Here is a 24,689-nt window from a genome sequence, read left to right on the forward strand (position 1 = left end):
ATAAACTTTTAGATTCTCTAATATCAATTTTATTGAAATTATATATTATATAATATGTAAAAAATAAATAAATAAATTTTAATTTAAAAAATCATAAAATTAAAATAAATATAATTTTACTCACAAATTTATTCTAAACAATTTAAATACATAAAAAGTATCAACAATTAAATTGTTACATAAATCAACCAAATTATTAAAAAAAATATTTACATAATTTTATTTTATATTTTTAAACAACTTAATGTATAATTTTTTAAATAAATAAATTTAATTTAAGTTACCTACACAATATTTTTCTTTTTAAACTAAAAATTATGTTTTATACAAAATAAAATAGTAAAGAAAATTAAATTGATCGTCATACCTTCTAACAACTTCAATTTTTTTTTTCTTTTTCTTTTACAGAAAGTTTAACGACTTATTAACTTAAATCAAAGTTGTGCTTTTTTTATTAAAACAATTTACAAGAAAAGTTGTTGTCTGTCTTAACTATTTCTTTTCTTTATAAATCTTGAAATATTATTGCACACGAAACATTATTTATGTAATTCTTTTCAAATCTAGTTATTCTAATAAAATGAGTACAAAATTTCAACATTTAAAAATGAGTTAAATGTTCATAGATAAAGGTTCTCTGTCAGGGTATTCCAAATTTTTTATGACCCATTTTTCAAATCATTAAAGAAGCAATGTAACATCTTATCTTTGAAGGTAAGAGACAAATAAGTAATCAAATACTTCAAGAAAGTTACCACTAGTATTATTATATACTATGTGTTTATTATTTGTGAAGTTTGGTTCACTAAGCTATAGTCTAACATTTGGTGATAATCTGCACATCACAGTTTTTCTTCCTATGAAGTCCAACGTTAATTGTTTGTTTTAGTTTATATATATATATATATATATATATATATATATATATATATACCTGTTTTGTTTTGTGTTCTATCCCCCTCTTTCCTTGTAATATTATATATTGTTTTTATTAGCTAGTCTAAAATAATAGACTAAGTGAATTGTTTCTTAAAAAAATTCGTAAAAGATAAAATTAGATTAAAATTTGATAAATCAATTGATTGAATCTCTTCCTTAAACTGATTATAAAAAGCATAACAAACCTAAACACAAAATATTGAATCAAAGTTGTGTTGAATAAACATCTCTTAAAAGAAAATTTACAAAAAAAAATTGTAGTCTATCTTAACAATTTATTTTCTTTATAAATCTTGAAATATTACTGCACAAGAACATTACTTGTAATTTGTTTCAATTTTTTTTTTCAAAATCTACTTATTATAATAATAGTACAAAATTGTACCATTTGCATAAATTTCAATTTTTTTTTTAAAAAAAAAACTTTTATGTTAGGCATCACCATTCAACTTGATATCTCAGCTAAATTGACACTTAAGTAACAATAATCATCTGTTAACAAAAAGAAAATACAAAAATATGGGAGGACTAGACCAAAACTCATATTCATTAACAAATATTAGTATATTCATCTTAACAAAAACAAATATAGTTAGACTATACATGTTTATAAACAATTTTAAGAACAAACTAGATAGAAACCTATTATACCAATGAAATGATTCTTTATAAAAAAAATTCTAAACTAGTCAACTTATCAGCACACACATTCCCTTCACGAAAAATATGAGAAACCCTAAACCTGATTTTCCCACAGTAATTAAGACAAGTATTTCATAACATTAACAGTAAACGCAATACAAATCAAGACAAAATCACATTCAAACCAGACATTAGTAAGCCACATCTTTTGAGCTTCCTCCATAGCATGTATAACTCCATAAAACTCAGCAACCATAGCAGTCCCCACACACCCACGGAAGATACCTCCACAAGTAGTAAATCCAAGATACCCCTATCGGCCCCATCAGTGTTAGTTTTAACCCAACATGGTGAAGAAAACTCTTATCTAACAAGAAAAGGACGAAGAATTTTACCACTATGAGTATTAATACCAAAAAACTTAATCACGTTGAAATCCAACATATCTTTCTTCGTTGAAACTTTTGACGAATTTCCCACAAGACAAGTTAAATATTTAATTACCGAAATAGTCCTAGAAATCTCAATCTTATCATGAAATTCTAGCATAATTCCCCATACGCTATATCATCCAAATAGAAAAAGTTATCACACCAAGCTTAATCAATTTAATCAAAGGACTACCATCACTCTTAATAAAAGAAAAGAAGCCTTATTAGAGAAATAAGAAGTAAGAATATTTTACCGAACGCAACTCCAAATATGCAAAACATTGGAGCATTCAAAAAATAAATGTTAAATATATTCTTCATATTTTTCACAAAAACGTACACATAAAACATATATACAAACATTTATTCTTAATCTATTGATCTATAGGAAATGAAAAACTTTTCAAAGTATTCAACCTTTAAAATGAGTTAAATATTCATAGATAAAGGTTTTTTTTATTATGATATTAGAAGTTTTCGAAAGTTCATTGTCCAAAGATTGATTCATTGACAACTCATTTTTTCTACACCGATTTTAAATTTTTTAATATTTTTACATTATTTATTTACAATATTTTTTTCAGTGCAAGTTGTATACGATCTCTTGCTTGCTTGTCAAGTATATTTTTTCTTCTCGAAATCATTGAGAAACTATGGAACATCTTCCGAGGTAAAAGACAACTAAGTAGCTAAATAACAATAACAAAATACATTAAGAAATATACCACTAGTATTATTATATAAAAGTGAAGTCAATCCATAATTCAAACAGGAACAAAATTTCCCTGATATTTATATTATAAATTTCAGATACTCTCAACACCACAATTTCATATACAAAACTTTCCCAATCTGCAGAAAATCTATCCCTCTGAGGAATCTCAAACCTCTAGAAGACAAGTAATAGTGGAATAGTTGTAGTCTCTTACACTCTCCCAATGGCCAACCAAGAACATGATCTCCCTCTCTATGAAAAAGTTTGGCTCAAACGCACATTTCAAAGAGTGATGGACGCCTTCATGTTATTCCTCCTCTTCTTGCTTCTTAGTAACCGACTTTTCTCATCTAACACCTTCACTTTCCCATGCTTCCTTGCTTTCATATGCGAATCTTGGTTCACCTTCACTTGGATTGTCATTCTCAACTCCAAGTGGAGTCCTGCAATCACCGTAACTCACCCAGATCGTCTCTTGCAAAGGTACATGATAACACAAAGCAATTGGTGCTCTCTGTTTTGAATCTGGTTTTCTATTCCAATCAATTTTTTCCCTTCTCCTAGTACTTCCAAAAGTTGCTACTTGGTAAATGCTTATTCTTGGTTTTTAGTGACATTCATATGATGATCATACAGTACTTGTACATTAATTCTTTTAATCTCAATAGGATTCAAGAGCTTCCACCAGTGGACTTGTTTGTTACAACAGCAGACCCTGTACTTGAATCCCCCATCATCACAGTCAACACAGTTTTATCTCTTCTAGCCCTTGATTATCCTACTAACAAGCTAGCTTGCTATGTTTCTGATGACGGCTGTTCCCCTCTTACTTTCTATGCCCTTGTGGAAGCCTCCAAATTTGCTAAGCTTTGGGTTCCTTTCTGTAAGAAGCATAATATACAAGTGAGAGCACCCGACAGATACTTCTCTGATGTTACCATAAACAAAAATGAAGACTCACTTGAATTCAGACAAGAATGGTTACAAATGAAGGTAACTGCAACAACCTTGCCCTGCATTATTAAGATTAGGAGATGTATAATATGTTTGAACTTCCAAATACTCTGACAATGAACTACAGAGTTATTTGTCTTTTTGTATTTTGCAGGAGATGTACGACAATTTAAGCCACAAAATTGAAGAGGTGACTCACAAAACAATTCCATTACAACTTGATGGAGAATTTTCTGTTTTCTCAAATACAGAACAAAGAAATCATCCAAGCATAATTAAGGTGACAGAAATATCATGATTCTTAAACTACATAGAAATTAATGTTTTAAAATAAAAAAAATATCTTAATAATTAATGTTATGAGAAACAGAAAAAGCTCGAGTAGAGATATTTTCACGAACTATGTTGGCTACCTTAATTTATAAAACATACGAACATGTCAGAAGTGTTATATCACAAATCTATTTACATTACCATTTCTATTCTTTCCTATTTAGATTACCCATTTGACTTCTTTTATGAGATGAAAAAGTATGATGATGTCAGAAGTGTTATATCATAAATCTATTTACATTATCATTTCTATTCTTTCCTATTTAGATTACCCATTTTACTTATTTTCTGAGATGAAAAAGTAAATCTTTCATCATACGAACAAGTTTTCAAACAGTCAAATTTTACATACATCTTTCTAATATCTGTTCCTATCGAAGTTTTAGTGCTTGCATTGCACGTCTAAAGAACAAGAAAGCACTTATTTACATTAAGTATGAACAGGTTATATTAGAAAACAAGGAAGGTCTCTTTGATGGGTTGCCTTACTTAATCTATGTATCCAGAGAGAAGAGACCTCAGTACAATCACAATTACAAAGCCGGTGCTATGAATGTCTTGGTAATTTTGTTAACCGATTTCATGAAATTTTGATTCTCATTCTTTCAAGTTAACCACAAATATAATTTGAATTAATAACTGATACGTGCAGACAAGAGTCTCTGGATTGATGAGCAATGCTCCCTTTATGTTGAACGTAGACTGTGACATGATTGTGAACAATCCCAAGATTGTTCTACACGCTCTGTGCATTTTGATGGATTCACAAAAAGGGAAAGAAGTTGCTTTCGTTCAATGTTTCCAACAATTCATCGATGGAATAAAAGATGACCCTTTTGGAAATCAGTTGGTGATTTCATTTGAGGTGTTTTTCAGCTTTAAATGAACTTCTAAGTTTTATCTTTATTAATAAATGAATTTTAAATTCAACTTTATAAAAGCGAGTGATAAAGTGAGATTATATTATGTAATGTATCGTTATCTATATGGGATCCAACACTTTTCATTAGTGAAATGTATGAACCAAGGAGCTTTGTAAACCAACTTTTTCTTGTTTTGTCTTATGCAGTACATAATACGGGGCATGGCTGGACTTCAAGGACCTTTCTATGGAGGAACAAACACCTTCCATAGAAGAAACACGATTTACGGTCTTTATCCTCATGAAATTGAAACCGTTATAAAAGGTCCTTCTCTTAACCAATGCACAAAATCTCTTAATTCAATATTATATCTCAAAGTTTGCTTTGGATTGAAAGTTTTTAGTATGCAAAATTTTGTGTCAATCCAAAACTATTTAATACTTAGTTAATGAACAAATACAATACATATTTCTAAAATAAATAACAAATACAAGGATAGTTTGGTTGTTGATTCCGAAATAGTGGATCCAACACATGTTTATTATTTTGTATCTTCTGCAGGAAAATCAGAAGAAAATATATTAATACAACAATTTGGAATCTCAAAAGAGTTCATCAAATCAGCAGCCCGTGTTGTGGGAGGGAGTGGATATTCAGCTAATGATATTACTCCTTCCAACTTTATTGAGGCAGCAACCCAAGTTGCTAATTGTGAATATGAATGTGGCACTTTCTGGGGTAATCAGGTACATAACAGAAAAAAAAAAAATTTAGACAATAGTAAACCATTTTTTGCACAAATGAAGCTTTGTTAACTGCAATTTTGGAAACTCTAGTTGGGCTGGTTGTATGGATCAATCTCAGAAGATGTACCAACAGGGTTGAATATTCACAGAAAAGGTTGGAGATCAGAGTGTTGTACCCCAGATCCAATTGCCTTCACAGGATGTGCTCCTGGAGGATTACTCTCTACAATGATACAACAAAAGAGATGGGCCTCAGGCCTCACTGTAGTCTTTTTTGGAAAGCATTCTCCTCTTATGGGCATGCTCTTTGGTAAGATCCAATTCAGGGCAGGCTTGTCTTATTTTTGGCTTACCAACTGGGGCTTGCGTGCTGCATTCCTAGTTTGCTATGTTGCTGTAATTGCATATTGCATGATTGCCAACACCAGTATCTTTCCTCAGGTTTGATTCAAATTGCAATCCAAGTTTAATATTATATGCTATGCTAGACAATACAAAGGATTCTTAATTTTGTTTTGTTCCAGGGACTTGGCCTTTGGATTGCAATTTCTCTTTTTGTGTTTTACAATATACATACTCTATTAGAGCACCTTACAATTGGGTTGTCTATAACAAATTGGTGGAACAATCAAAGAATGTGTGTAATGAGAACCACGACTGCATGGTTTATTGGATTTTTAAGCGCTATGCTTAAGCTATCAGGGATTTCAGATACTGTGTTTGAAATAACAGAGAAGGAACACACAACTTCTGGTGCTGATGGAAACAATGCAGATGCTGGAAGGTTCACATTCGACGAGTCTCCAGTTTTTGTGGTAGGCACGACGATTTTGTTGGTGCATTTGGCAGGCATGGTGATAAAGTTATTGGGGTTGCAACCAAGTGATAGTGGAAATGGGAGTGGAATAGGAGAGTTCATTTGTAGCACATATCTGATAGTGTGTTACTTTCCATATTTGAAAGGGTTGTTTGGCAGAGGAAAATATGGGATTCCCTTAACCACCATTTGCATGTCATCCGTGTTTGCATTAGTCTTTGTGCAACTTTGTAGAAGTAATATTATGAGTTGATAGAGTTGAACTTTCTCTTGATATGCTTCTCATATTTTCTTTATTATGTGAATATTATTTCTGAAGTTTGGTTCACTGAGCAAGTCTATTAAAAGTTATCTTGTTGAGAATAAGACCATGTCGTTTTGCTTTGTGTTATATCCCTCTCTCTCCGTATGTTCTGTTTCCTTCTCCCTTCTTTTTTTCACTGTCATGCATAAAAAAGTATTGGGAATATGTAATATTTATAGTTTTAACTCTTATAATTAAATATTTAAAATATATATATAGATAGATTTTGTATTTTATCTAGATAAAATATTGAAAAATAAATAAATAAAATTTAAAAAGTATTACGATTAAAGAAAATAAAAATAATAAAAAGAAATTCAATGCAATATTTTTTCAACATAATGTATTAGAATTATATTATTTAAAAATATTTTCATTTAAAAATTGAAGAGAAAATAAAAGGTAATAAGTATAATTTTAAAAAGGTAAAGTAATAAAAAGTATAAATTTCAATAATGTTAATTTTAAATATATATATATATATATATATATATATATATATATATATATAACTAAGTTACGTAACTTTATAAATATATATACGTTGGAAACATAGATATGTTAATTATATTGCATAATAATATTACTTGTTTCTTAACAATGGCAAATTATGTTGATAAAAACAAAATAAAATATTGAAACGATAAGCTTGCACCACGATGACAACAGCTGGTCTTATTGTTACAAAGTGGACTTTAAGCCTAACTCAACCCCATAAAACCAGTTCATGGGGTAAGGTTTACACCCACTTATATACTATGAAAGACTCTAATCTCTAGTCGATGTGGGATCTCCAACACCCCCCTCACGCCGAGACTGCCAACTCTTGCGTGAGACTATATATTATGGGTGGTCCGATAGCGGGTGGCACGATAGGCCCAACACAAACACTCGCTAGGATAGGCTCGAAATGGCTCTGATACCATGTTACAAAGTGAACTTTAAGTCTAATTCAACCCCATAAAACTGGTTCATGGGATGAGGTTTGCACCCACTTATATACTATGAAAGGCTCTAATCTCTAGTCGATGTAGGATCTATTCCCAGCTTGAGGGGGATGTTAAAATATCATTCTGTTACTGTATTAGAATATCATTTTGTTACTGCTGTTATTCTATTTTTCTTTTTTTGTTTTCTATTTTTGGGCCCTTTGTGGGTCTTTGGGCTTTTACTAGTGCCTATATTCTTTTACCTTCTGTAAGCACAATACACTGTACATTTCATAGATTGATTAATGAAACCCTTTTTCACTCATCTTTTCTCTCTCTCGAAGCTTCTCCTCATTCTTTCTCTGAACTTCTCTGTGTTCACGGTTCTTGTTTTGGCACTCTCTCTTTTATTGCAATTGGCCATTTTCATGATGGCATCAGAGCTCTTCTTGGAAGAGCTCTGTTGCGCTTCATCTTTGATTCCTTATTGATCCTGTCTCACCGATTTTTCTTTTTCTTTTTCTTTCATTCTTCCGCTCCTCCTCTATTTTTCTTTGATTTCTCGTTTTCTTGTTCTGGTTTTTCTACCTTACTCCTTCTTTGGTTTCTTTTGGACAGATTTACCTTTCGGGATGAAGAAGGAAGAGGAGAAATCAGCCCCAAGTTATCTGTATCTCCATCCAAGTGAGAATCCAACGACTCCTCTTGTCTCGCCGGTGTTGGACTCTAACAATTATCATCCATGGAGCCGATTTTATGGGGTTGAGTTAGACTTAAAGTCCACTTTGTAACATGGTATCAGAGCCATTTCAAGCCTATCCTAGCGAGTGTTTGTGTTGGGCCTATCGTGCCACCCGCTATCGAGCCGCTATCGGACCACCCATAATATATAGTCCCACGCACGAGTTGGCAGTCTCGGCGTGAGGGGGGTGTGTTGGAGATCCCACATCGACTAGAGATTAGAGCCTTTCTCATTGTATGTAAGTGGGTGCAAACCTCAACCTCATGAGCCGATTTTATGGGGTTGAGTTAGGCTTAAAGTCCACTTCTTAACACTTATCTTTGTTGAACCAAGTGATGTTCAAGCTTTGAAGAATCCAAACCCTTTGAAGGATGTTGAAGCCTTTGCTGTGCTTGGTGTTGCTGTGCTGGTTTAGCTTAGTTCTGGGGTAGTTTATATGTTGTAATCCACCCTTTGATTAAATCTAAAGCATAGGCAATCTCAACCTTTGTGAAAGTAAAATGTTTTCAAACTAAGTTAAAACAACCGATTGTTTTGTCGAGACAACTGATTGTTTATACTTAGGTGTTTTGAGAAAAAGATTGAAAACTGTTTTTAAAATGGTTGAACTGTTAAAAACCAAAACAACCGATTGATTCGAGGAAACAACCGATTGTTTGTTTTGGGACCATAACAGAAAAACTGTTTTATCTTTGACTGAGCTTTAAATGTTTTAACTGTTTACGCTCCAGTCATTAAATGCTTTGACCAATCTTTTAATGCAATTTAAGAGTTTGTTAATATTTGATAACAAACTACATCTTTGAATATATTCAGAAAAACAGATTTGACAATTAATCTTTGACAAGTTTTTGCTAAGAGTTTTTGAGTTTTTCAAAGAGCTAAGATTTCTAAGAGTGCGTGATTGATCAAAGTTATGGAATAGGATTCTGCTTGTATTGATTTCAGATTATCTTCTGTAACAAGTGTAATCCTTGTACTCTCTGTAAAAACAAGTTTCGTTTTTGTGTTTGCTAAGATTGGTTGTGTGTTCTTGAGGGGATCAAGATCAACAATCTTGGTGTAGGTGTGTTGACCAAAGAGAGTGTGTTTCTTGAGGTGTTCAAGGTCATTCTCTTGGTTGTTGTGTAAGTGATCAAGGTGTGGTTGCTTAGTGGATTTCCTCAGGGTTTCTGAGAAGACTGGATGTAGCTCTGGGTTTGGAGTGAACCAGTATAAACAACTGTGTACAATCTCTCTATCCCTATCTCTTTAAATTCAGTTTTGTCATTTGATAAATGGTATAAATAACTGATTGTTTCGGTAAAACAACCGATTGTTTTTCCAGTATTGCGCATTTGCTTTATGTTTTGAAAAACTGATTTCTTAATCAAGGTTTTATTGAAGTATTTTCATTCTAGGCTTAAAAGTTTACGAAAATCTTTCTTAAACAATTCACCACCCCTTCTCGTTTAAGGCCATATATTCTAACAATCTCGAGGGCCAATCTTGAAGGCATCTAATTTATAAGAAACCAAATATTGAAATCAATCCAAATGAAGGCCAAATTGCATAGTAAACCAATTGAAAATGGACGAGGTAATGATTACATATTTGCCTATAAATATCATGGGTAGTGAAACCCAATGAAGACAGTAAAGAAAAATCATGATTAAGAAAGTTTAAATCTCCAACTCTATTTTTAGGCATCACTCATAAAGATAAGGGAGTTTCACCCGACACTTTACATTTTTCTTCCTAATTCTTAAATTAGCTCTGATCTTTTATTTGAAAAGGAGACCGTGGATGAGTTGTTTTGCTACTATTTTTCTTCTTAGTTCATTTGAGGTGTTGGTGGAGGAGTGAGTTACATTGTCAAAGTGTTGGTTGACTTTTAGAGGTAAGAATTGAGTTTTTTTGAAGAGATGGGTGATTATGGAGTTCTTAGGTTTCTAAAAATTGGAATCCAAGATTGTGCTACGAATGGATCTATCCAAGAAATTTCCAAATCACTCAATCTGAGACTATATTATGGAATCATGTTTCTAGAAAAAAAAATTGTTTATTCCCCTTTCCATAAATATAATTATGAATGTATATGTCATTTTTAACAAAAAAAGCTATTTTTTTTAGAAAAGTTTAATCTTAGTACAAAGAGAAAGGAAAATAATATGATAGAATGAGCGAGTTTGAGAGTAAAAAATTGGAGAAGTGGGGACAAAGAGAAGATAAGTCAAATATTAGTCAAATTGGAATCAAGCATTTTTTTTTTTGGTTTTGACTTAAAAAAACACACAATCTCACCCATGTCTAAGGTATTGATCAATAAAAGTTTTGTTTTTTCTAATTCTCTATAGTAGTTGATTTTATCTTCTAATATCTTGGAAAACTGGTTTTTATGAGACGTTGTACTTGAACGCATGATTAAGAGTCTTTCTCGACACATGCTTTACTAATGAGTTTCAAGTTGAATCGAGTTGACGCATGTTCAATCTGGTTTAGCTGTGTTTGAGGATTGAGAAAAGAATAATCTTTAGAGGACCTTTGAGGATTTCATTGTGGAAAAACTTTGGAGTCAACCTACATTCTTTGCTGTTTTAAATCAGCATTTATAGTTTCTTGCTTAACAATCAGAATCCCTTTTTGCTTTACTGTTATTGCTAATTTTCATTGCTTGCAAATAGGTTTTGAATTTTGTTCACTGGACTCACTATTGGATTCATTGGGAGACAATTTGGGGTCATCTAACCACTTCTATACTACAATCTTATTGGCGTTATGATGACTTTCTATGGCAAGTGCACCGCATTGTCAGAAGTAATAATTTGTCCCTAAGGACGAATATGGATCCCACGAGGAACAATTGAATTATCAAGTACAATACTCAATAAATATAAAACAAAACAATAAAAAATGTCTTGAAAGTGGTTGTGTTGGCGATGATCAATAAGAAAACAGACAAAGAATTGGTTGCTTCAAGTTGGAAAAATAGGGATTAGGTTTCATCTATCTCACTTTTATGTATTTTGATTAACATGTTAACATTATGATCTTTGATTGAAATTAATTGATGCCCGTATAAAAGTCATTTATATCGATTCCTCGCATATAAAATTATTAATAAGAATGTTTCATAAATATCGATCCCTCGTATATTTAGAAAAATAACTTATAATCAAACTCAAACGTTTTAAGTATTGTTGTTTAGGTCAGAATCCTAAAAATACTTTTCAGTCAGATTTAAGATTCTCAAATATGACACAAATATTTAGAATCAAAACAACAATACCAATAATCATTTAAAAACAGAATATTATATCATATTTAAATATCACCTCAATACATAAGAGTTCAAATACATTAATCTCAATCCCAAAGGGTAGAATTAGTCATGCATACTTCTAACACCTTATATTCTCCCAGTTGATTACAAATCACTCAATGGTGTTTTCCTCTCAATCTGACACAGTACGGTTGAGCCTCAAACCTCCTATTTATCATAATTTTCTAGGGTTAAGTGGCTTCTTGTGTCGCGCTAATGGGCTTGTTGATTAAAACATAAAATGACCCAATGTTTCTGGCGCTTTTTCGCTCAAGCGAGATGACCTGATGCTGATTTGGGCTTTCTGTGTTTTTGTGCGTTTTGGGATCATTTTTGGGAATAAAAACCTGAAATTAACACTGATTTTGGGAATAAAATGTTCTTACTCAAATAAAGATCATAAAATATAAAAGAATGTATAAATTCATAAATTAATGATTATTTTATATATATTTTAGCAATTAATACTCATAAGTATCTATATTTTAATATAAAATACTACTAAAATTATTCACTTATCTTATCATGTTAAGTAGTCTATTATTACATTAAACGAATTCTGAAATCTTCTTAATTTAAGTGCTAACCTTGTAAAGAGGTTCAAGATCATTCTGAAAAAGTAACACATGTTATTAAATGTTAGAATTCCAAAGGTCTTACAAGCTGAAGTTATTTATACTATTTAGGTGATTAATGTATGTCCTTCCACTATTCTAAATATAAATACCTCTAACAAAATTTGACCAAGTAATTCTTCTGACCCTGAGAATCTAAGAATCAATAAGTCGTCGGCTCGATCAAGATCAAAGTATCATCTACTTGATTTTCTTTTTAATATTAAAATTTATTTCAAGTTAATATCAATTGTAGTTTTTTTTTTTATCATCATTATCAAAATTTATTTTCTTTGATAGTTAATAATGGTTTAGGATTTTTTTTGTCAACATTAAATATGTTTTCAAAATTATGTCAAGCATGACATTTTTTTTATTGATGTTAATTTAAGATTATTTTTACTTTATTTTAGTTGAAGTTATGTTTTAATAATCACTAATTAAAATATATGTTTAGATTATTTTTCAACTAACATTGATACGTTTATATTTTAATTTAGGATTTAGGATTTAATTTTTTTTTATTGGCGCCAATTAAACTACTTTTCGAATGATATGCAGGTGAGAATTGTTATGATTTATTTACCAGTGTTAATGAAATTAGTTTTTAGTGAATATCAATAAGATCTCTCAGTTTAAGGTTTTTGATGTTTTTTTTTATCGATGTTTACAGAAATTTTTTTTCTCCATATTACTAATGCTATTTTATGATGATTTTTGGATAATCTTATCTATAGTGTAATTGAAATTTCCTATCTAAATAAAAATATTAACATTTAATAAATTAAAATTATATTATAAATAAAATATTTAAAAATTAAATAATTTAATTTAAGAATAATCCAAATCCAATATATGGAAGTAATTATTTCAATTCCTTATTCACAATTCTGACACTAAAAATTTTCGTGTTCCCACATTTTTTTCCTCTAAATGTATAATTTTATATAAGATATAAACTGACAACTAGAAAGATGGTTCTTGAGACCATGATGGTTACAAGTTATAATGGTTATTATTTATAAATAGATTCATTTTATATAAAATCACAAGAAAATATGTTAAAAAATTTATAAAAAAAATTATGTTCAGATATTTACAAAAAAAAATTCTTTTAATCTCTACTTGCTTCTATTAGTTTATTGTAGAAATAAAAAGAAAGAAAGAAATTATAAAATAAAGATAAAAAAAACATTTTTTTAATAAATATGAAAAAAAAGGATCTTACATTAAAGTTGTCACACAAATATTACAAATAAAATGCGGAAAATATTACGTTATATTATATTATTCTTATAAATTATATCTTAATAACGTTTATGTTTCTTATTATAATAAAATAAATGTTAATAAATAAATAAAATAATAAGTACTAATAATAAATAAAATATATTTTATTTTTAATTTTTTAACTTAAATAATTTTATTTCCTTAAACAACGAATAATTTTTTTTTCAACGTGTCTTAAAAAGTTAGGTTTATTTTTCTACTTTTGTGTTAACACGATTTTAAGTAAATGTACGCTACGAGTATGTGACTCATTTATGGACTGAATATTAGGTGAGGAGTTTGGCAGGAAGAAGACGAACGGTGTGTCACATTAAAAGTGACATTTTGCTATAAATACAATGTTATTCAAATTTAGAAAATGTAGGTATAATATACAAAAATATCAATATAATATTTTTAAATAAATAAACGATTTATAAAGAATTGAAAAAACTCTTCTCACTGTAACTTAACTTATTATAATAATATGGCATTTTGTCTTTCATTCTTCTAAATTTGGGTTCACATGGTCTCCCATTCTTAAATAAGCCGAAAGAAAAACATATTGATGAGGAGTTGTAATAGTCCAATCTGAATAATAATAATCTTAAAAACTAATAAAAAAATCTTAGTAGAATGAATCATGTACCGTCCCGTATCAGGGCGTTGACTAAGTCAAGGTCAAAGTCAACGACTGGAAGGTCAAAGTCAACTCAAGGTGTCGCCCAGGTGTAGAGACGCCAAGAGGAAGCGTCGCCAAGGCAGGACAAGGCGTCGCTAAGGCAAGGCGTCGCCTAGGTGAAGGCGTCGCCCAGGTGAGGGCGTCGCCAGATCAAACAGTGTAAAAGCAAGGCAATCACGGTGTGGTTCCCCGATACCCATGGGTAGGAAAGACCATGGAGGGAGCGACGTCGTGGGAAAGCCTCAGGTCCCGATATCTCGGGAAAGTGATAAAGAGAAGGAAAAGGTGGCTTCAAGGCCATAGTGATAGTACCAGTGAAGGGCAGCCTGACTCGCGAAGTACCCCTGCCGCCCCAAAGACGCCTTCGGGACAGATACGACCCAAGAGGAAGGTCACGCCCAGGATAACCGGGTGCAGGGTGTGAGAGGAAGGCAGATACGCTCTCAGAGTAAGTGGCTAGATACTTGAGGGCATGAGTTGGCACCCAAAAGCCACCCCTAGCGCAGTAGCACTCCCAAGCAGGAGGACCCACACGTAGAAACGTCCCCAGATGGGCAGAGACGCCCCCAGATGGGGTCATGGCGTCGTGAGGCCCTCCACGTGTACGACAGCAATGCCGGAATAGAAACACCCTCTAGTCAGGTGCCAGGTAATTAAAGATATTCAATACAGTTTCCCTTTTCAGCATTCAGGTACTATTATGGCTCCCAAGCGTTTCAACGTCTTAAATGCGCTACGTTTCGTAATTAAGCGCTTTAATGAGTGCGTTACGTTCGAGTTAAAAACGCTTTAAGGCGCTTTAAATGCTGGGGCAGTTTAAATAGCGCTGGGAATGTCGGAAAAAGGGTTGGAACCTTTGGCAAATTGACGAGAAACTCTTTGGTTGCTTGCCCGTGCTTTAAGGTTACGTACAAGTGACCGGAGAAGATTTTTGCCTGAAGGAGACAACACACACACATATACACAGTTTCTTTTACCACCCCCAGAGTGCCATACGCGGTGCTCAGAGACGTGGGTGGACAGTTTTTGGTGTTTCTTGCTGGCTGACTTGAGCGTCGGAGTGCACACGGCCGCTAGGGCGCCTCTTTGTCCTCTTTTTTGCAGGAATTCACGGGCAACCAGCGGGAAGGAGTCCCCAGTTGACTGTTGAGGTCGTGCACGAAGACGTCCCGGTCAACCGGACGGAACATTTGGCACCCACCGTGGGGCCGATATAAAACATTAGTCCCATCACAAGTTCGAGAAAAATTTACCAAGTTACAGTAACGTTGAAGGAGGTGGAAGTGACAATGGCCCCCACCAGACGAAGAGCAGCGCGCGCAGCCCCAACGGACCTATCCATGCAGCAGGTCCTGGAAATAATGAGGGGGCTGCAGCAGGACATGGCGGACTCGAAGATAGAGCAGGAGCGCATGCAGGCAGACCTTGACGCCTCGCATGAGCGCAACGAAGAGCTCCACCGTGTGAATGAGGAGTTGCGTCAGGGCCTGAGAAACGATCGGAGGCGGCCTGGGCAGGACGAGACGGAGAACCATTCCCCACCAAGGGAGTTTTCCACTCCTTTCTCGCAGGAGATCCTAGATGCAGCGATCCCGAACACGTTCGCGGGACCGAAGGTAATCTTCACTGGGATGGAGGACCCAGAGACGCACCTTGCTGCATTTCACACACAGATGGTCCTGATAGGCGGTACTGATGCTGCCAAGTGCAAGCTCTTCATGAGCACCCTGACCGGGATGGCTATAGACTGGTTCATTAGCCTCCCCGAGGGCCATATCACATCTTTCCGCCAGTTGTCGCGGTTATTCAGAGAACAATACTTAGCCAACAAGGCCCCGCCGCCGGTCTCCTACGACCTGTTTGATGTGAAGCAATATCAGGGGGAGACCCTGAAGGAGTATATCAATCGCTTCGGGGCCCAGGTTGTGAAGGTTGGTACAACAGAGGAGCCTATGATCGTGTACGCATTTGTGAAAGGCGTATGCCCTGGCCCCTTTGGAGAATCTATTATCCGCAATCGCCCTAAGACCTTTGCCGAATTACGGCGTAGGGCGGTAGAGCACATTGCTTCGGAAGGGGAGGTATGTGTGAAGCGCACCAGCGCCGTACCCCCACGTCCGAGGGGACCAACGCGAGTTCAACCCGTCAGAGTCAATGAGACCACGACGGGGAGAAAGAAGTCAGAGGCGAGACGCCCCTACGACGCCAGAAAGCTCTAGCCTCGGGGCCCAGCAGGAGGCGAGCGCCCCGCCAGAGAAAGAGCAAGACCGGCGAGGTACAACTTCGTGGTTGAGTTGAAGGATTTGATTGCCGTGCCCAACATAGCTGAGAGGCTGAGGCGACCGGCGAAGACCGACAAGGTGTTAGGGCCCCGTAAAGACTCTTGGTGCGAATTCCACGAGGCTTTCGGGCACCAAATTGACAATTGCCTGTCGTTGGGCTACCAGCTAGATGAGCTGGTAAGGACTGGGTTTTTGAAAGATTATGTCGCAGATTCCCCAACGACTGCCACCTTGCCGTCGCCGGAAGATGAGCCAGTGCACGAGATGCCAGTACTTGGCGAGGTCCATACCATTGCTTGGAGGTTTCTCTGGCGGAGGGCCCACCGCCTCCCAGCGGAAGAAATACACGAGGGGGGTAAATTCAGTTGAAGAGAGACTCTCAGGGGAGCCATGGGAGTCAGATATCGTGTTCACACGACGAGACCTCCGAGATGTGGTACCCCACGACAACGATCCCGTTGTCATCTCCGTTGTCACGGCCGGAAGGAAGGTTCACAGAGTGCTTATTGATCAAGGAAGTTCGGCAGACGTCATGTTTCTGTCGACCTTCAACAAATTACGGTTGTCCCCCGATCTGCTGAGTCCCTATACGGGATGTTTGTATGGGTTCGGGGATAACCAGGTAGAAGTCCGGGGGTACTTGGAGTTGAGGACTACGTTCACAGACGGAGAGGCCTCCCGCACCGAGAGTATCCGGTACCTCGTCGTGAACGCTAATTCTGCCTACAATATTTTGCTGGGCAGTGTCCTCCACCCGTCACATGAAGATGAAGCTACCAGACCTCAGCGGTCAGGTGATAGTCATCAGATCAGATCAGGAGGAGGCGAGGAAATGCTACGAAAACAGCCTGAAGACGAAGATAGGCGTTTTCATGGTGTACGAACGTCCGCCGAGCGCGGACGCAATGATGATTGAGGCGACGCCCGCTGGACTGACGCTTGAAGAGGCCATAGCAGAAAGGGCGATGCCCGAAGCAGATGTGCCAATGGAGGAGGCGCCCGGGGAAGAGGCGGTGCCCCCCGAAGAAGCGGCGCCCGCCGAAGATGATAATAGGGAGCAACCTGCAGCTAACACCCTAGAAAGGGAGATTGGCGGCAAAGCTTTCAAGTTAGGAAGCTCGCTAAGTCCAGAAGAACAGGAAGGAGTCGCAGAAGTGATTTCGCGCCACCTGGATGCCTTCGCATGGTCCACTTCGGATATGCCGGGCATCGACCCCGATTTCCTGTGTCACCACCTCATCATGGACGCCACGGTCCGCCCCGTGCGTCAGAGAAGGAGGAAGTTCAATGAGGAGCGACAACAGGTGGTGAAAGACGAAACGCAGAAGCTGCTGAGTGCTGGCCACATTAGGGAGATTCAGTACCCTGAGTGGCTCGCCAACGTCGTCTTGGTGAAAAAGGCGAGCGGAAAGTGGAGAATGTGCGTTGACTTCACGGACCTGAACAAGGCGTGCCCAAAGGATTCCTATCCGTTGCCTAGCATCGACGCCCTAGTGGACAGTGCGTCTGGCAGCAAGGTGTTAAGCTTCCTGGACGCCTTCTCAGGGTATAACCAAATCAAGATGCACCCCAGAGACGAGAGCAAGACTGCGTTCATGACTGAAACATGCAGTTATTGCTATAAGGTGATGCCCTTCGGGCTCAAAAATGCGGGCGCCACGTACCAGAGGTTAATGGACAAGGTCCTGGCGCCAATGCTTGGGAGGAACGTATACGCTTATGTAGACGACATGGTGGTGGCGTCGCAGAACAGGGTGCAGCACATGGCAGACTTGGAGGAGTTGTTCAACACAATATCCAAATACCGCCTCAAGTTGAACCCCGAGAAGTGTGTTTTCGGGGTAGAGGCCGGTAAATTCTTGGGTTTTCTGCTCACCGAGAGGGGGATAGAGGCGAACCCCGACAAATGTGCGGCCATTATCGCCATGCGGAGTCCGACATCGGTAAAGGAGGTTCAACAGTTGACAGGGCGGATGGCGGCGCTCTCGAGGTTTGTTTCCGCCGGAGGTGAAAAGGGGCACCCGTACTTCCAGTGCCTCAAGAGAAACAATCGCTTTGCATGGACTGAGGAATGCGAAGCGGCTTTCGTTAAGCTGAAGGATTACCTGGCGACGCCTCTAGTTCTCTGCAAACCGGTAACGGGCGTGCCCCTCCGGTTGTATTTTACTGTAACAGATAGGGCCATCAGTTCTGTGTTGGTCCAAGAGCAGGACCAGAGCCAGAAACCCATCTACTTTGTAAGCAAGGCCTTACAGGGAGCTGAGACAAGGTACCAAGCACTGGAGAAGGCGGCGCTGGCGGTAGTGTTCTCGGCTAGGAGGCTCCGTCATTACTTCCACAGTTTTACGGTGGTGGTAATGACCAACCTCCCTATACAGAAGGTGCTACAGAAGCCCGATGTGGCAGGAAGAATGGTACGCTGGGCAGTGGAACTGTCAGAATTCGACATACAGTACGAGCCTAGAGGATCCATCAAAGGGCAGGTGTACGCGGATTTTGTAGCAGAACTTTCGCCCGGAGGTGAGCAAGAGGTGGAAGCGAGTTCACAGTGGCTGCTCTCGGTTGATGGCTCCTCAAACCAACAAGGGAGTGGTGCGGGAATAGTGCTGGAAGGACCCGACGGCATACTGATCGAGCAGGCCTTGCGTTTTGCCTTTAAGGCAAGTAACAATCAAGCAGAATATGAAGTCCTGATTGCAGGAATGCTCTTGGCCAAGGAGATGGGCGCTCAGAATCTCCTAGTGAAGAGCGACTCCCAGTTGATTACGGGGCAGGTGTCGGGTGAGTTCCAGGCGAAGGACCCACAGATGGCGGCGTATCTAAAATACGTCCAGTTGTTGAGAGGGGCGTTCAACGCTCTTGAGTTGATACACGTCCCGAGGGAGCAGAATGCCAGAGCTGACCTGCTCGCAAAGCTGGCCAGCTCAGACAAGGGGGGTAGACAGAGGACAGTGATCCAGGAGACCCTCAAAGCTCCGCGTCGATTCGTGGAAGACAACAGGGTGGATGTCCTCCAGATTTATGCATCGAGGGGAAGGCCGAGGAGTCACTCCTCTTTGACCCAAGATACGCAGAGGGCGCCCCGCATCAGTATATACGCGGGTGTGTCTGAGGAAGAGCGGATGCAGGTCTGTGTCCTGTCCAAGGGAGACACCTGGATGACGCCCTATAAACGATACTTGGCAGATGGGGCTCTTCCAGTGGACCCTAAAGAGGGTAAGAAAATCAAAAGAAATGCCGCAAGGTATACCTTGGTGGATGGGGTGCTGTTCAGACACGGTTTCACTCACCCTATCCTAACATGCGTCAGTGGCGATGAGTGCACCAGGATAATGGCGGAGCTACATGAAGGCATCTGCGGAAGCCATGTAGGAGGGAGGTCCTTGGCCTCCAAGGTAATACGCGCAGGTTTTTTCTGGCCAACGGTGAAAGATGATTGCGCACGGCACGCCCAGCGGTGTAAGCAATGTCAAAAGCACGCCGACTGGCACAAGGCGCCACCAGAAGAGTTGCGGTCCATATACAGCCCGTGACCTTTCCACACATGGGGAATTGACATCCTGGGCCCTTTCCCACTGGCAATCAGGCAGATGAAGTATCTGATCGTCGCCATCGAATACTTCACTAAGTGGATAGAGGCAGAGCCCGTGGCACAGATCACGGCGCATAAAGTACAGCATTTTGTGTGGAGAAACATCGTGTGTCGCTTTGGCGTACCTAGGCGCCTGATATCTGACAATGGGACCCAGTTTGCCAGTCAGCAGTTAAGAAATTTGTGCGCTGAAGTGGGAATCAAGCAAGTGTTCGCGTCGGTTGAACACCCCCAGACCAATGGACAAGTAGAGTCAGCAAACAGAGTTCTGCTGAGGGGGTTAAAAAGAAGGTTAGAGAAGGCCAAAGGGGCGTGGGCGGAAGAGGTGCCAAGGATTGTATGGGCATACCACACCACGCCCCAATCCTCTACTATGGAGACGCCTTTCAGTTTGGTGTACGGGTCGGATGCGATGATTCCAGTAGAAATACACGAAAGCTCACCGCGTTTTCAAAACTTTGTGGTGGAGGAATCTAATGAGGAGAGGCGGGTAAACCTGGATCTGCTAGAAGAGGCCAGGGAAGAAGCTAGAATAAAAGCTGAAGCGATGAAGAGAAGAGTGGAGCGGCAATATAACTCTAAAGTAAAGCCACGACAGTTTCAGGTGGGCGACCTAGTGATGAGGAAAGCTCACCCTTACGAGTTGGAGAATAAGCTGTCTCCCAAGTGGACCGGGCCCTTCAGAGTTACTGAGGCTAAGGGCAACGGTTCGTACAACCTGGAGACTTTAGATGGAGGCCCTATCCCGCGCAGTTGGAATGCGGCCAACTTAAAATTTTATTTCAGTTGACTTATGTAAGCAGAATGTAACAATTTAGTTGAAGGGGACGCTCTTTTTCCCTTTCGGGGGTTTTTTAATGAGGTCGCCCTAATAAATGTTAAAACCAGTTGACAAAAAGAAGTGCCTTGGTTTTCAGCCTTTATCTTTCCTTGTTTGAAGATTATGTGATGCGCCGCCTAGGCCATGGCGTCGCCAAGTAAGAAGGCGTCGCCTAGGTCCTGGCGTCGCCCAGAAAGAAGGCGCCGCCTAGATAAGGGCGTTGCCCTGAGAAGGCGTCGCCCAAGTGAAGGTATGCAGCGTTAGAAGAACGAGACGAAAGGAAAGCGCGCGGTATATGAAGCATATGCAAAGTAAAGTGGCGTTGCAAAAGAATTATGATATTGAAAGGTGGTTGTTACAAGCAATGTTCAGTACAAACGGAGCAAACGCTACAAATCATGCAAAAACACAAACGGCCCACTTCTCAGCGCTCATCAGAGTCATCACTGGAGGAAGGCGAAGCCCCTTTCCCAGCCTGCAGCGCTCGAGTAAGTCGTGCCCTCTTTTCTTGGCCTATTTTCGAACCTGCACAAAGGGAAAAGATGTGTTAGAGACACCATGAAGGAAGACAGACACAGTTAGAAAGGAACGAAGGCCGAAGTCGCCTAAGGCAGTGGTTCTTACTTATGTACTTCTCAAGACTCCTAGCGTTGGACTCCAAGCTGATCACCGTAGCAGAGTCAAAACCTCCCGCCTCAGCAAGAATCCGGCAAGCTATTTGATCACTTGGAGCCAGATTCTTGAGGGGTTTGGCTTTGAGGACCTTTTCCTCTCTCACCCAGTACAACGGAAACCCATCGAGGGCGTCGGGAACAAGATCAGTACAGCAGATCTTGAAGAACCGGCCTTTCCACCCCGTGAACGAGCTTTGGAAGGGTGTGAAGAGAACTCTTCCGGGAACATTGCTGAGAGTTACCCAGAGGTTGTGTCTCTGTCTCTTTACCTCAAAAAAGTGAAGAAAGAGGTCAACCGAGGGTGCACAACCCAGAAACCCAAAGAGGACATCGAAGGCCTTGACAAAGGCCCAGCTGTTGGGGTATAACTGGGCTGGAGCCACGTTGATCTCCGTCAGCAGTTCCTTCTCGAACCAGGAGAAGGGTAAGTGCACCCCGATTGTCTTGAACACCACCTGGTAAAAGTAAAAGAAAGGGACCCCGTTGTTGGCCCGTTCGTCTCCACACACTGGCTCCCCCAGGGTGCAAGGGAGCACAGCGATGTCGTCATCATGCCTCCTCGCGAAGGCCCGGTGGTCGTAAGAACACAACTCCCCTTTGTGTTCCCGTACGGCCCTGGTGGAGAGCAAGCATGAACACTCATCAAGAAGTTCGCTCGAGGCCCAAGGGTACAAGTCTTTGGGACGGACCCTGGAGGAAGCATCGTGAGAAGACATTCTTTAACAAGATCAGGATGGCTAGAAATGCAAGGGTTGAGCGAGGGGAGCGAAGGTTAGAACAACCCTTCGACAGAGAAGAAAGGGTGCAAGAAGAAAGAACGCAAGTAGGTTATGAAGAGTGAGAAAACGATGAAGATAGTTCCAGAGCTTGAAGAGTTAAATAAAGCGGTTAGAGCGCCAAACGACGTGAATGGATGCACCGCACGATTGATACACGTGGCAGAAGATGAAAGGATGACGCTGGCACCACTGGTTTAAATCAGAAAATGTCCCGTCAACAGAATATCCAATGGTACGATCCGCCGTCGAAAATGAGTCAGGGGCATAGCAGGAGTCAGGACTTGATGAAATGACCGAATGTCCCACAAACCATACAAGTAGCACCACGTGGATCAAGTCGAATGACAGAAGGTCCCATCAGCTATACAAGGAGCGCCACGTGGATGGCACAGACAAAGCCTTGGGCTCTTCGCTGTTATCAAGCATTGACCAAGGCAAGAGTTAAGGTCAATGTCGAGGTAAAGGTAACGCCCGAGGCGTTGCCAGGAAGGACGTAAAGGGCGACGACAGCGCGAGATGTCGCGGGCGTCGCCAACCCAAATACCGACAGGCGTCGCCTCCCCGATACCCACAGATAGGAAAGACTGTGGAGGGAGGCGAGACCGCCGAGCGCCAGCGAGTCACTGGCAGGGTGTTCCCCGATACCTATGGGAAGGAAAGACCATGGAGGGAACAGACCCCCCCACGGCACTCGGCGTTTTAGACACCCGGGACGATACGGTGCTGCTCTAGCAGGCCTCTCCTTAGGCGTGGGCGCCGAGCATTAGAGATCAAGGAAAAGACCTTTCGGTATCAGAGACGTCCCGAGGACGATACGGCTTCACTAAGTGAGCCTCTCCATGGGCGTGAGGGTTGGCGCGCAACCTTTCCCGATCATACCAAACCGCCCAACGAAGTGAAAGAAATGGGCAAAACACGGATAAAATAGTCGAAGCGTGTGGAGGGAAAAGAGAATGAGATCGCATAGCCAGAATCGTATGTGGCAGAGAAATAAATGCAACCATGCGGACATCCTAAATTAGTGACAAGAGTACAGATAGTTCAAAGAATTACAAGTTTTGACAGATAAAATCAAAAAACGAAGATAAAGAATGAAGAGTTGAGCTTGAAGAGGAAGGTGGCGGGTGAGAAGCAGCGGTTCAGTCGTTCAGGTCCATGGGCACGACCTTCCCGTCAACAACGTGGTGTGTGGGGTCGCAGTTCGACAGGTTGACGCCAGGATTCTCGCAGAACGCCTGGGTTAGGGCCTCTTGGAATCCCTCCTCGAAGGTACCCGCCATCTCGTAGATAAGGGACTTTTTCTCCTTCTCCAGTTCCTCAATGGTGGCGTCTCCAGAGGCCACTTGTTTCTCCAGAGCCTCTTTCTCCACGCGAAGCCGGCTGACCTCGACCTGTAGTTTGTCGTGGTCAGCGCGAAGAAGGTCCATAGCTTTGGCCTGGGTGGCCATTTCCCCCTCCATCAGCTCCGCCTTGGCAGTTTGTTCACAGCAACGGTCCTTCAGGTCCTTTTGAGTTTCTGCGTCTGCTTTGACCAATTCCTGAAGACCCGCTACCTGTACTTGGAGAGCAACTTCACGAGCGTAGAAGTCAGCCTGGAACTCCAAGGCCTCTGCCAGTTTCCTCTCAGCTTCTGCCCTGGACTCTTGTGCTTGTTTCAGAGAGGAACAATAAGTCTCGTTCTGGCGTCCCAGGGCCTTCATCTCCTCTTCCAGGGTGGTTGCTTTCGTTTCCAAGGCCTGGAGAGTTTGAGCTTGCAAGACAGTGTTTCTGGCCTGGGAGCGCCATTCAAGAGCCACCGCCAAGAAGGCCCCCAAATAGAAAGGCATACCTTCCCTCCTGTCGGTACCTTCTGGCATAGTCCCGTCACTGAAACCCCTCATCAGATGCATGATTGGAGGGGGGATGGCAATGAAGTCGGGGGCGGCAGCGTCGGGAGCCGGGGAAGCAGTGGTTTCTGGCGACGGCAGAGGAGGGGCAGATTCGGCGCCTTCGCCCCTTTCCTCTTGGAGAATCATAGGAGGGAGTGAGGTTGCGCTTGGAGGGTTGTCCATAAAGGGGTTCCCTCCCTGCGGCGGCGTTTCTACCAGAAGAGGAACCCGCGCGGATTTTCTCCTCCTGAAGGGTGCCACGCCTTCTGATTCCTCATCATCTGAGAGAATCTCCAAAACCCTTTTTCCTTTGTCGAGAGGGGTTGGAGCCGGTGACGAGGCCGCAGCTAGGGGAACGGCGGCGATAGGCGGAGGAGAATTGGGAGTCGGAAG

The 24,689-nt window shown here is 40.0% G+C and overlaps 1 protein-coding gene across 1 annotated transcript; it reads left to right on the forward strand.

The window, feature by feature from the left end:
- Positions 1 to 2,782: 2,782 nt before the first annotated feature.
- On the forward strand, positions 2,783 to 6,831 carry LOC137835563 (cellulose synthase-like protein H1). The gene is made up of 9 exons (XM_068644126.1): positions 2,783 to 3,210; positions 3,396 to 3,720; positions 3,836 to 3,961; positions 4,459 to 4,575; positions 4,667 to 4,879; positions 5,084 to 5,201; positions 5,439 to 5,623; positions 5,714 to 6,064; positions 6,148 to 6,831. Exons 1-9 carry the CDS (start codon positions 2,951 to 2,953, stop codon positions 6,691 to 6,693), a joined length of 2,241 nt encoding a protein of 746 aa, XP_068500227.1. The 5' UTR covers positions 2,783 to 2,950; the 3' UTR covers positions 6,694 to 6,831.
- Positions 6,832 to 24,689: the final 17,858 nt, after the last annotated feature.

Source organism: Phaseolus vulgaris, chromosome 5, assembly GCF_000499845.2.
Source record: "Phaseolus vulgaris cultivar G19833 chromosome 5, P. vulgaris v2.0, whole genome shotgun sequence".
NCBI classification, from domain to species: Eukaryota; Viridiplantae; Streptophyta; class Magnoliopsida; order Fabales; family Fabaceae; genus Phaseolus; species Phaseolus vulgaris.

Coding starts and splice junctions, on each gene's coding strand:
- LOC137835563 (XM_068644126.1), top strand. CDS start 2,951: ATGGCCAACCAAGAACATGATCTCCCTCTCTATGAAAAAGTTTGGCTC. Junction 3,721..3,835: donor AAGAATGGTTACAAATGAAG/GTAACTGCAACA, acceptor TGTATTTTGCAG/GAGATGTACGACAATTTAAG. Junction 6,065..6,147: donor ACACCAGTATCTTTCCTCAG/GTTTGATTCAAA, acceptor GTTTTGTTCCAG/GGACTTGGCCTTTGGATTGC.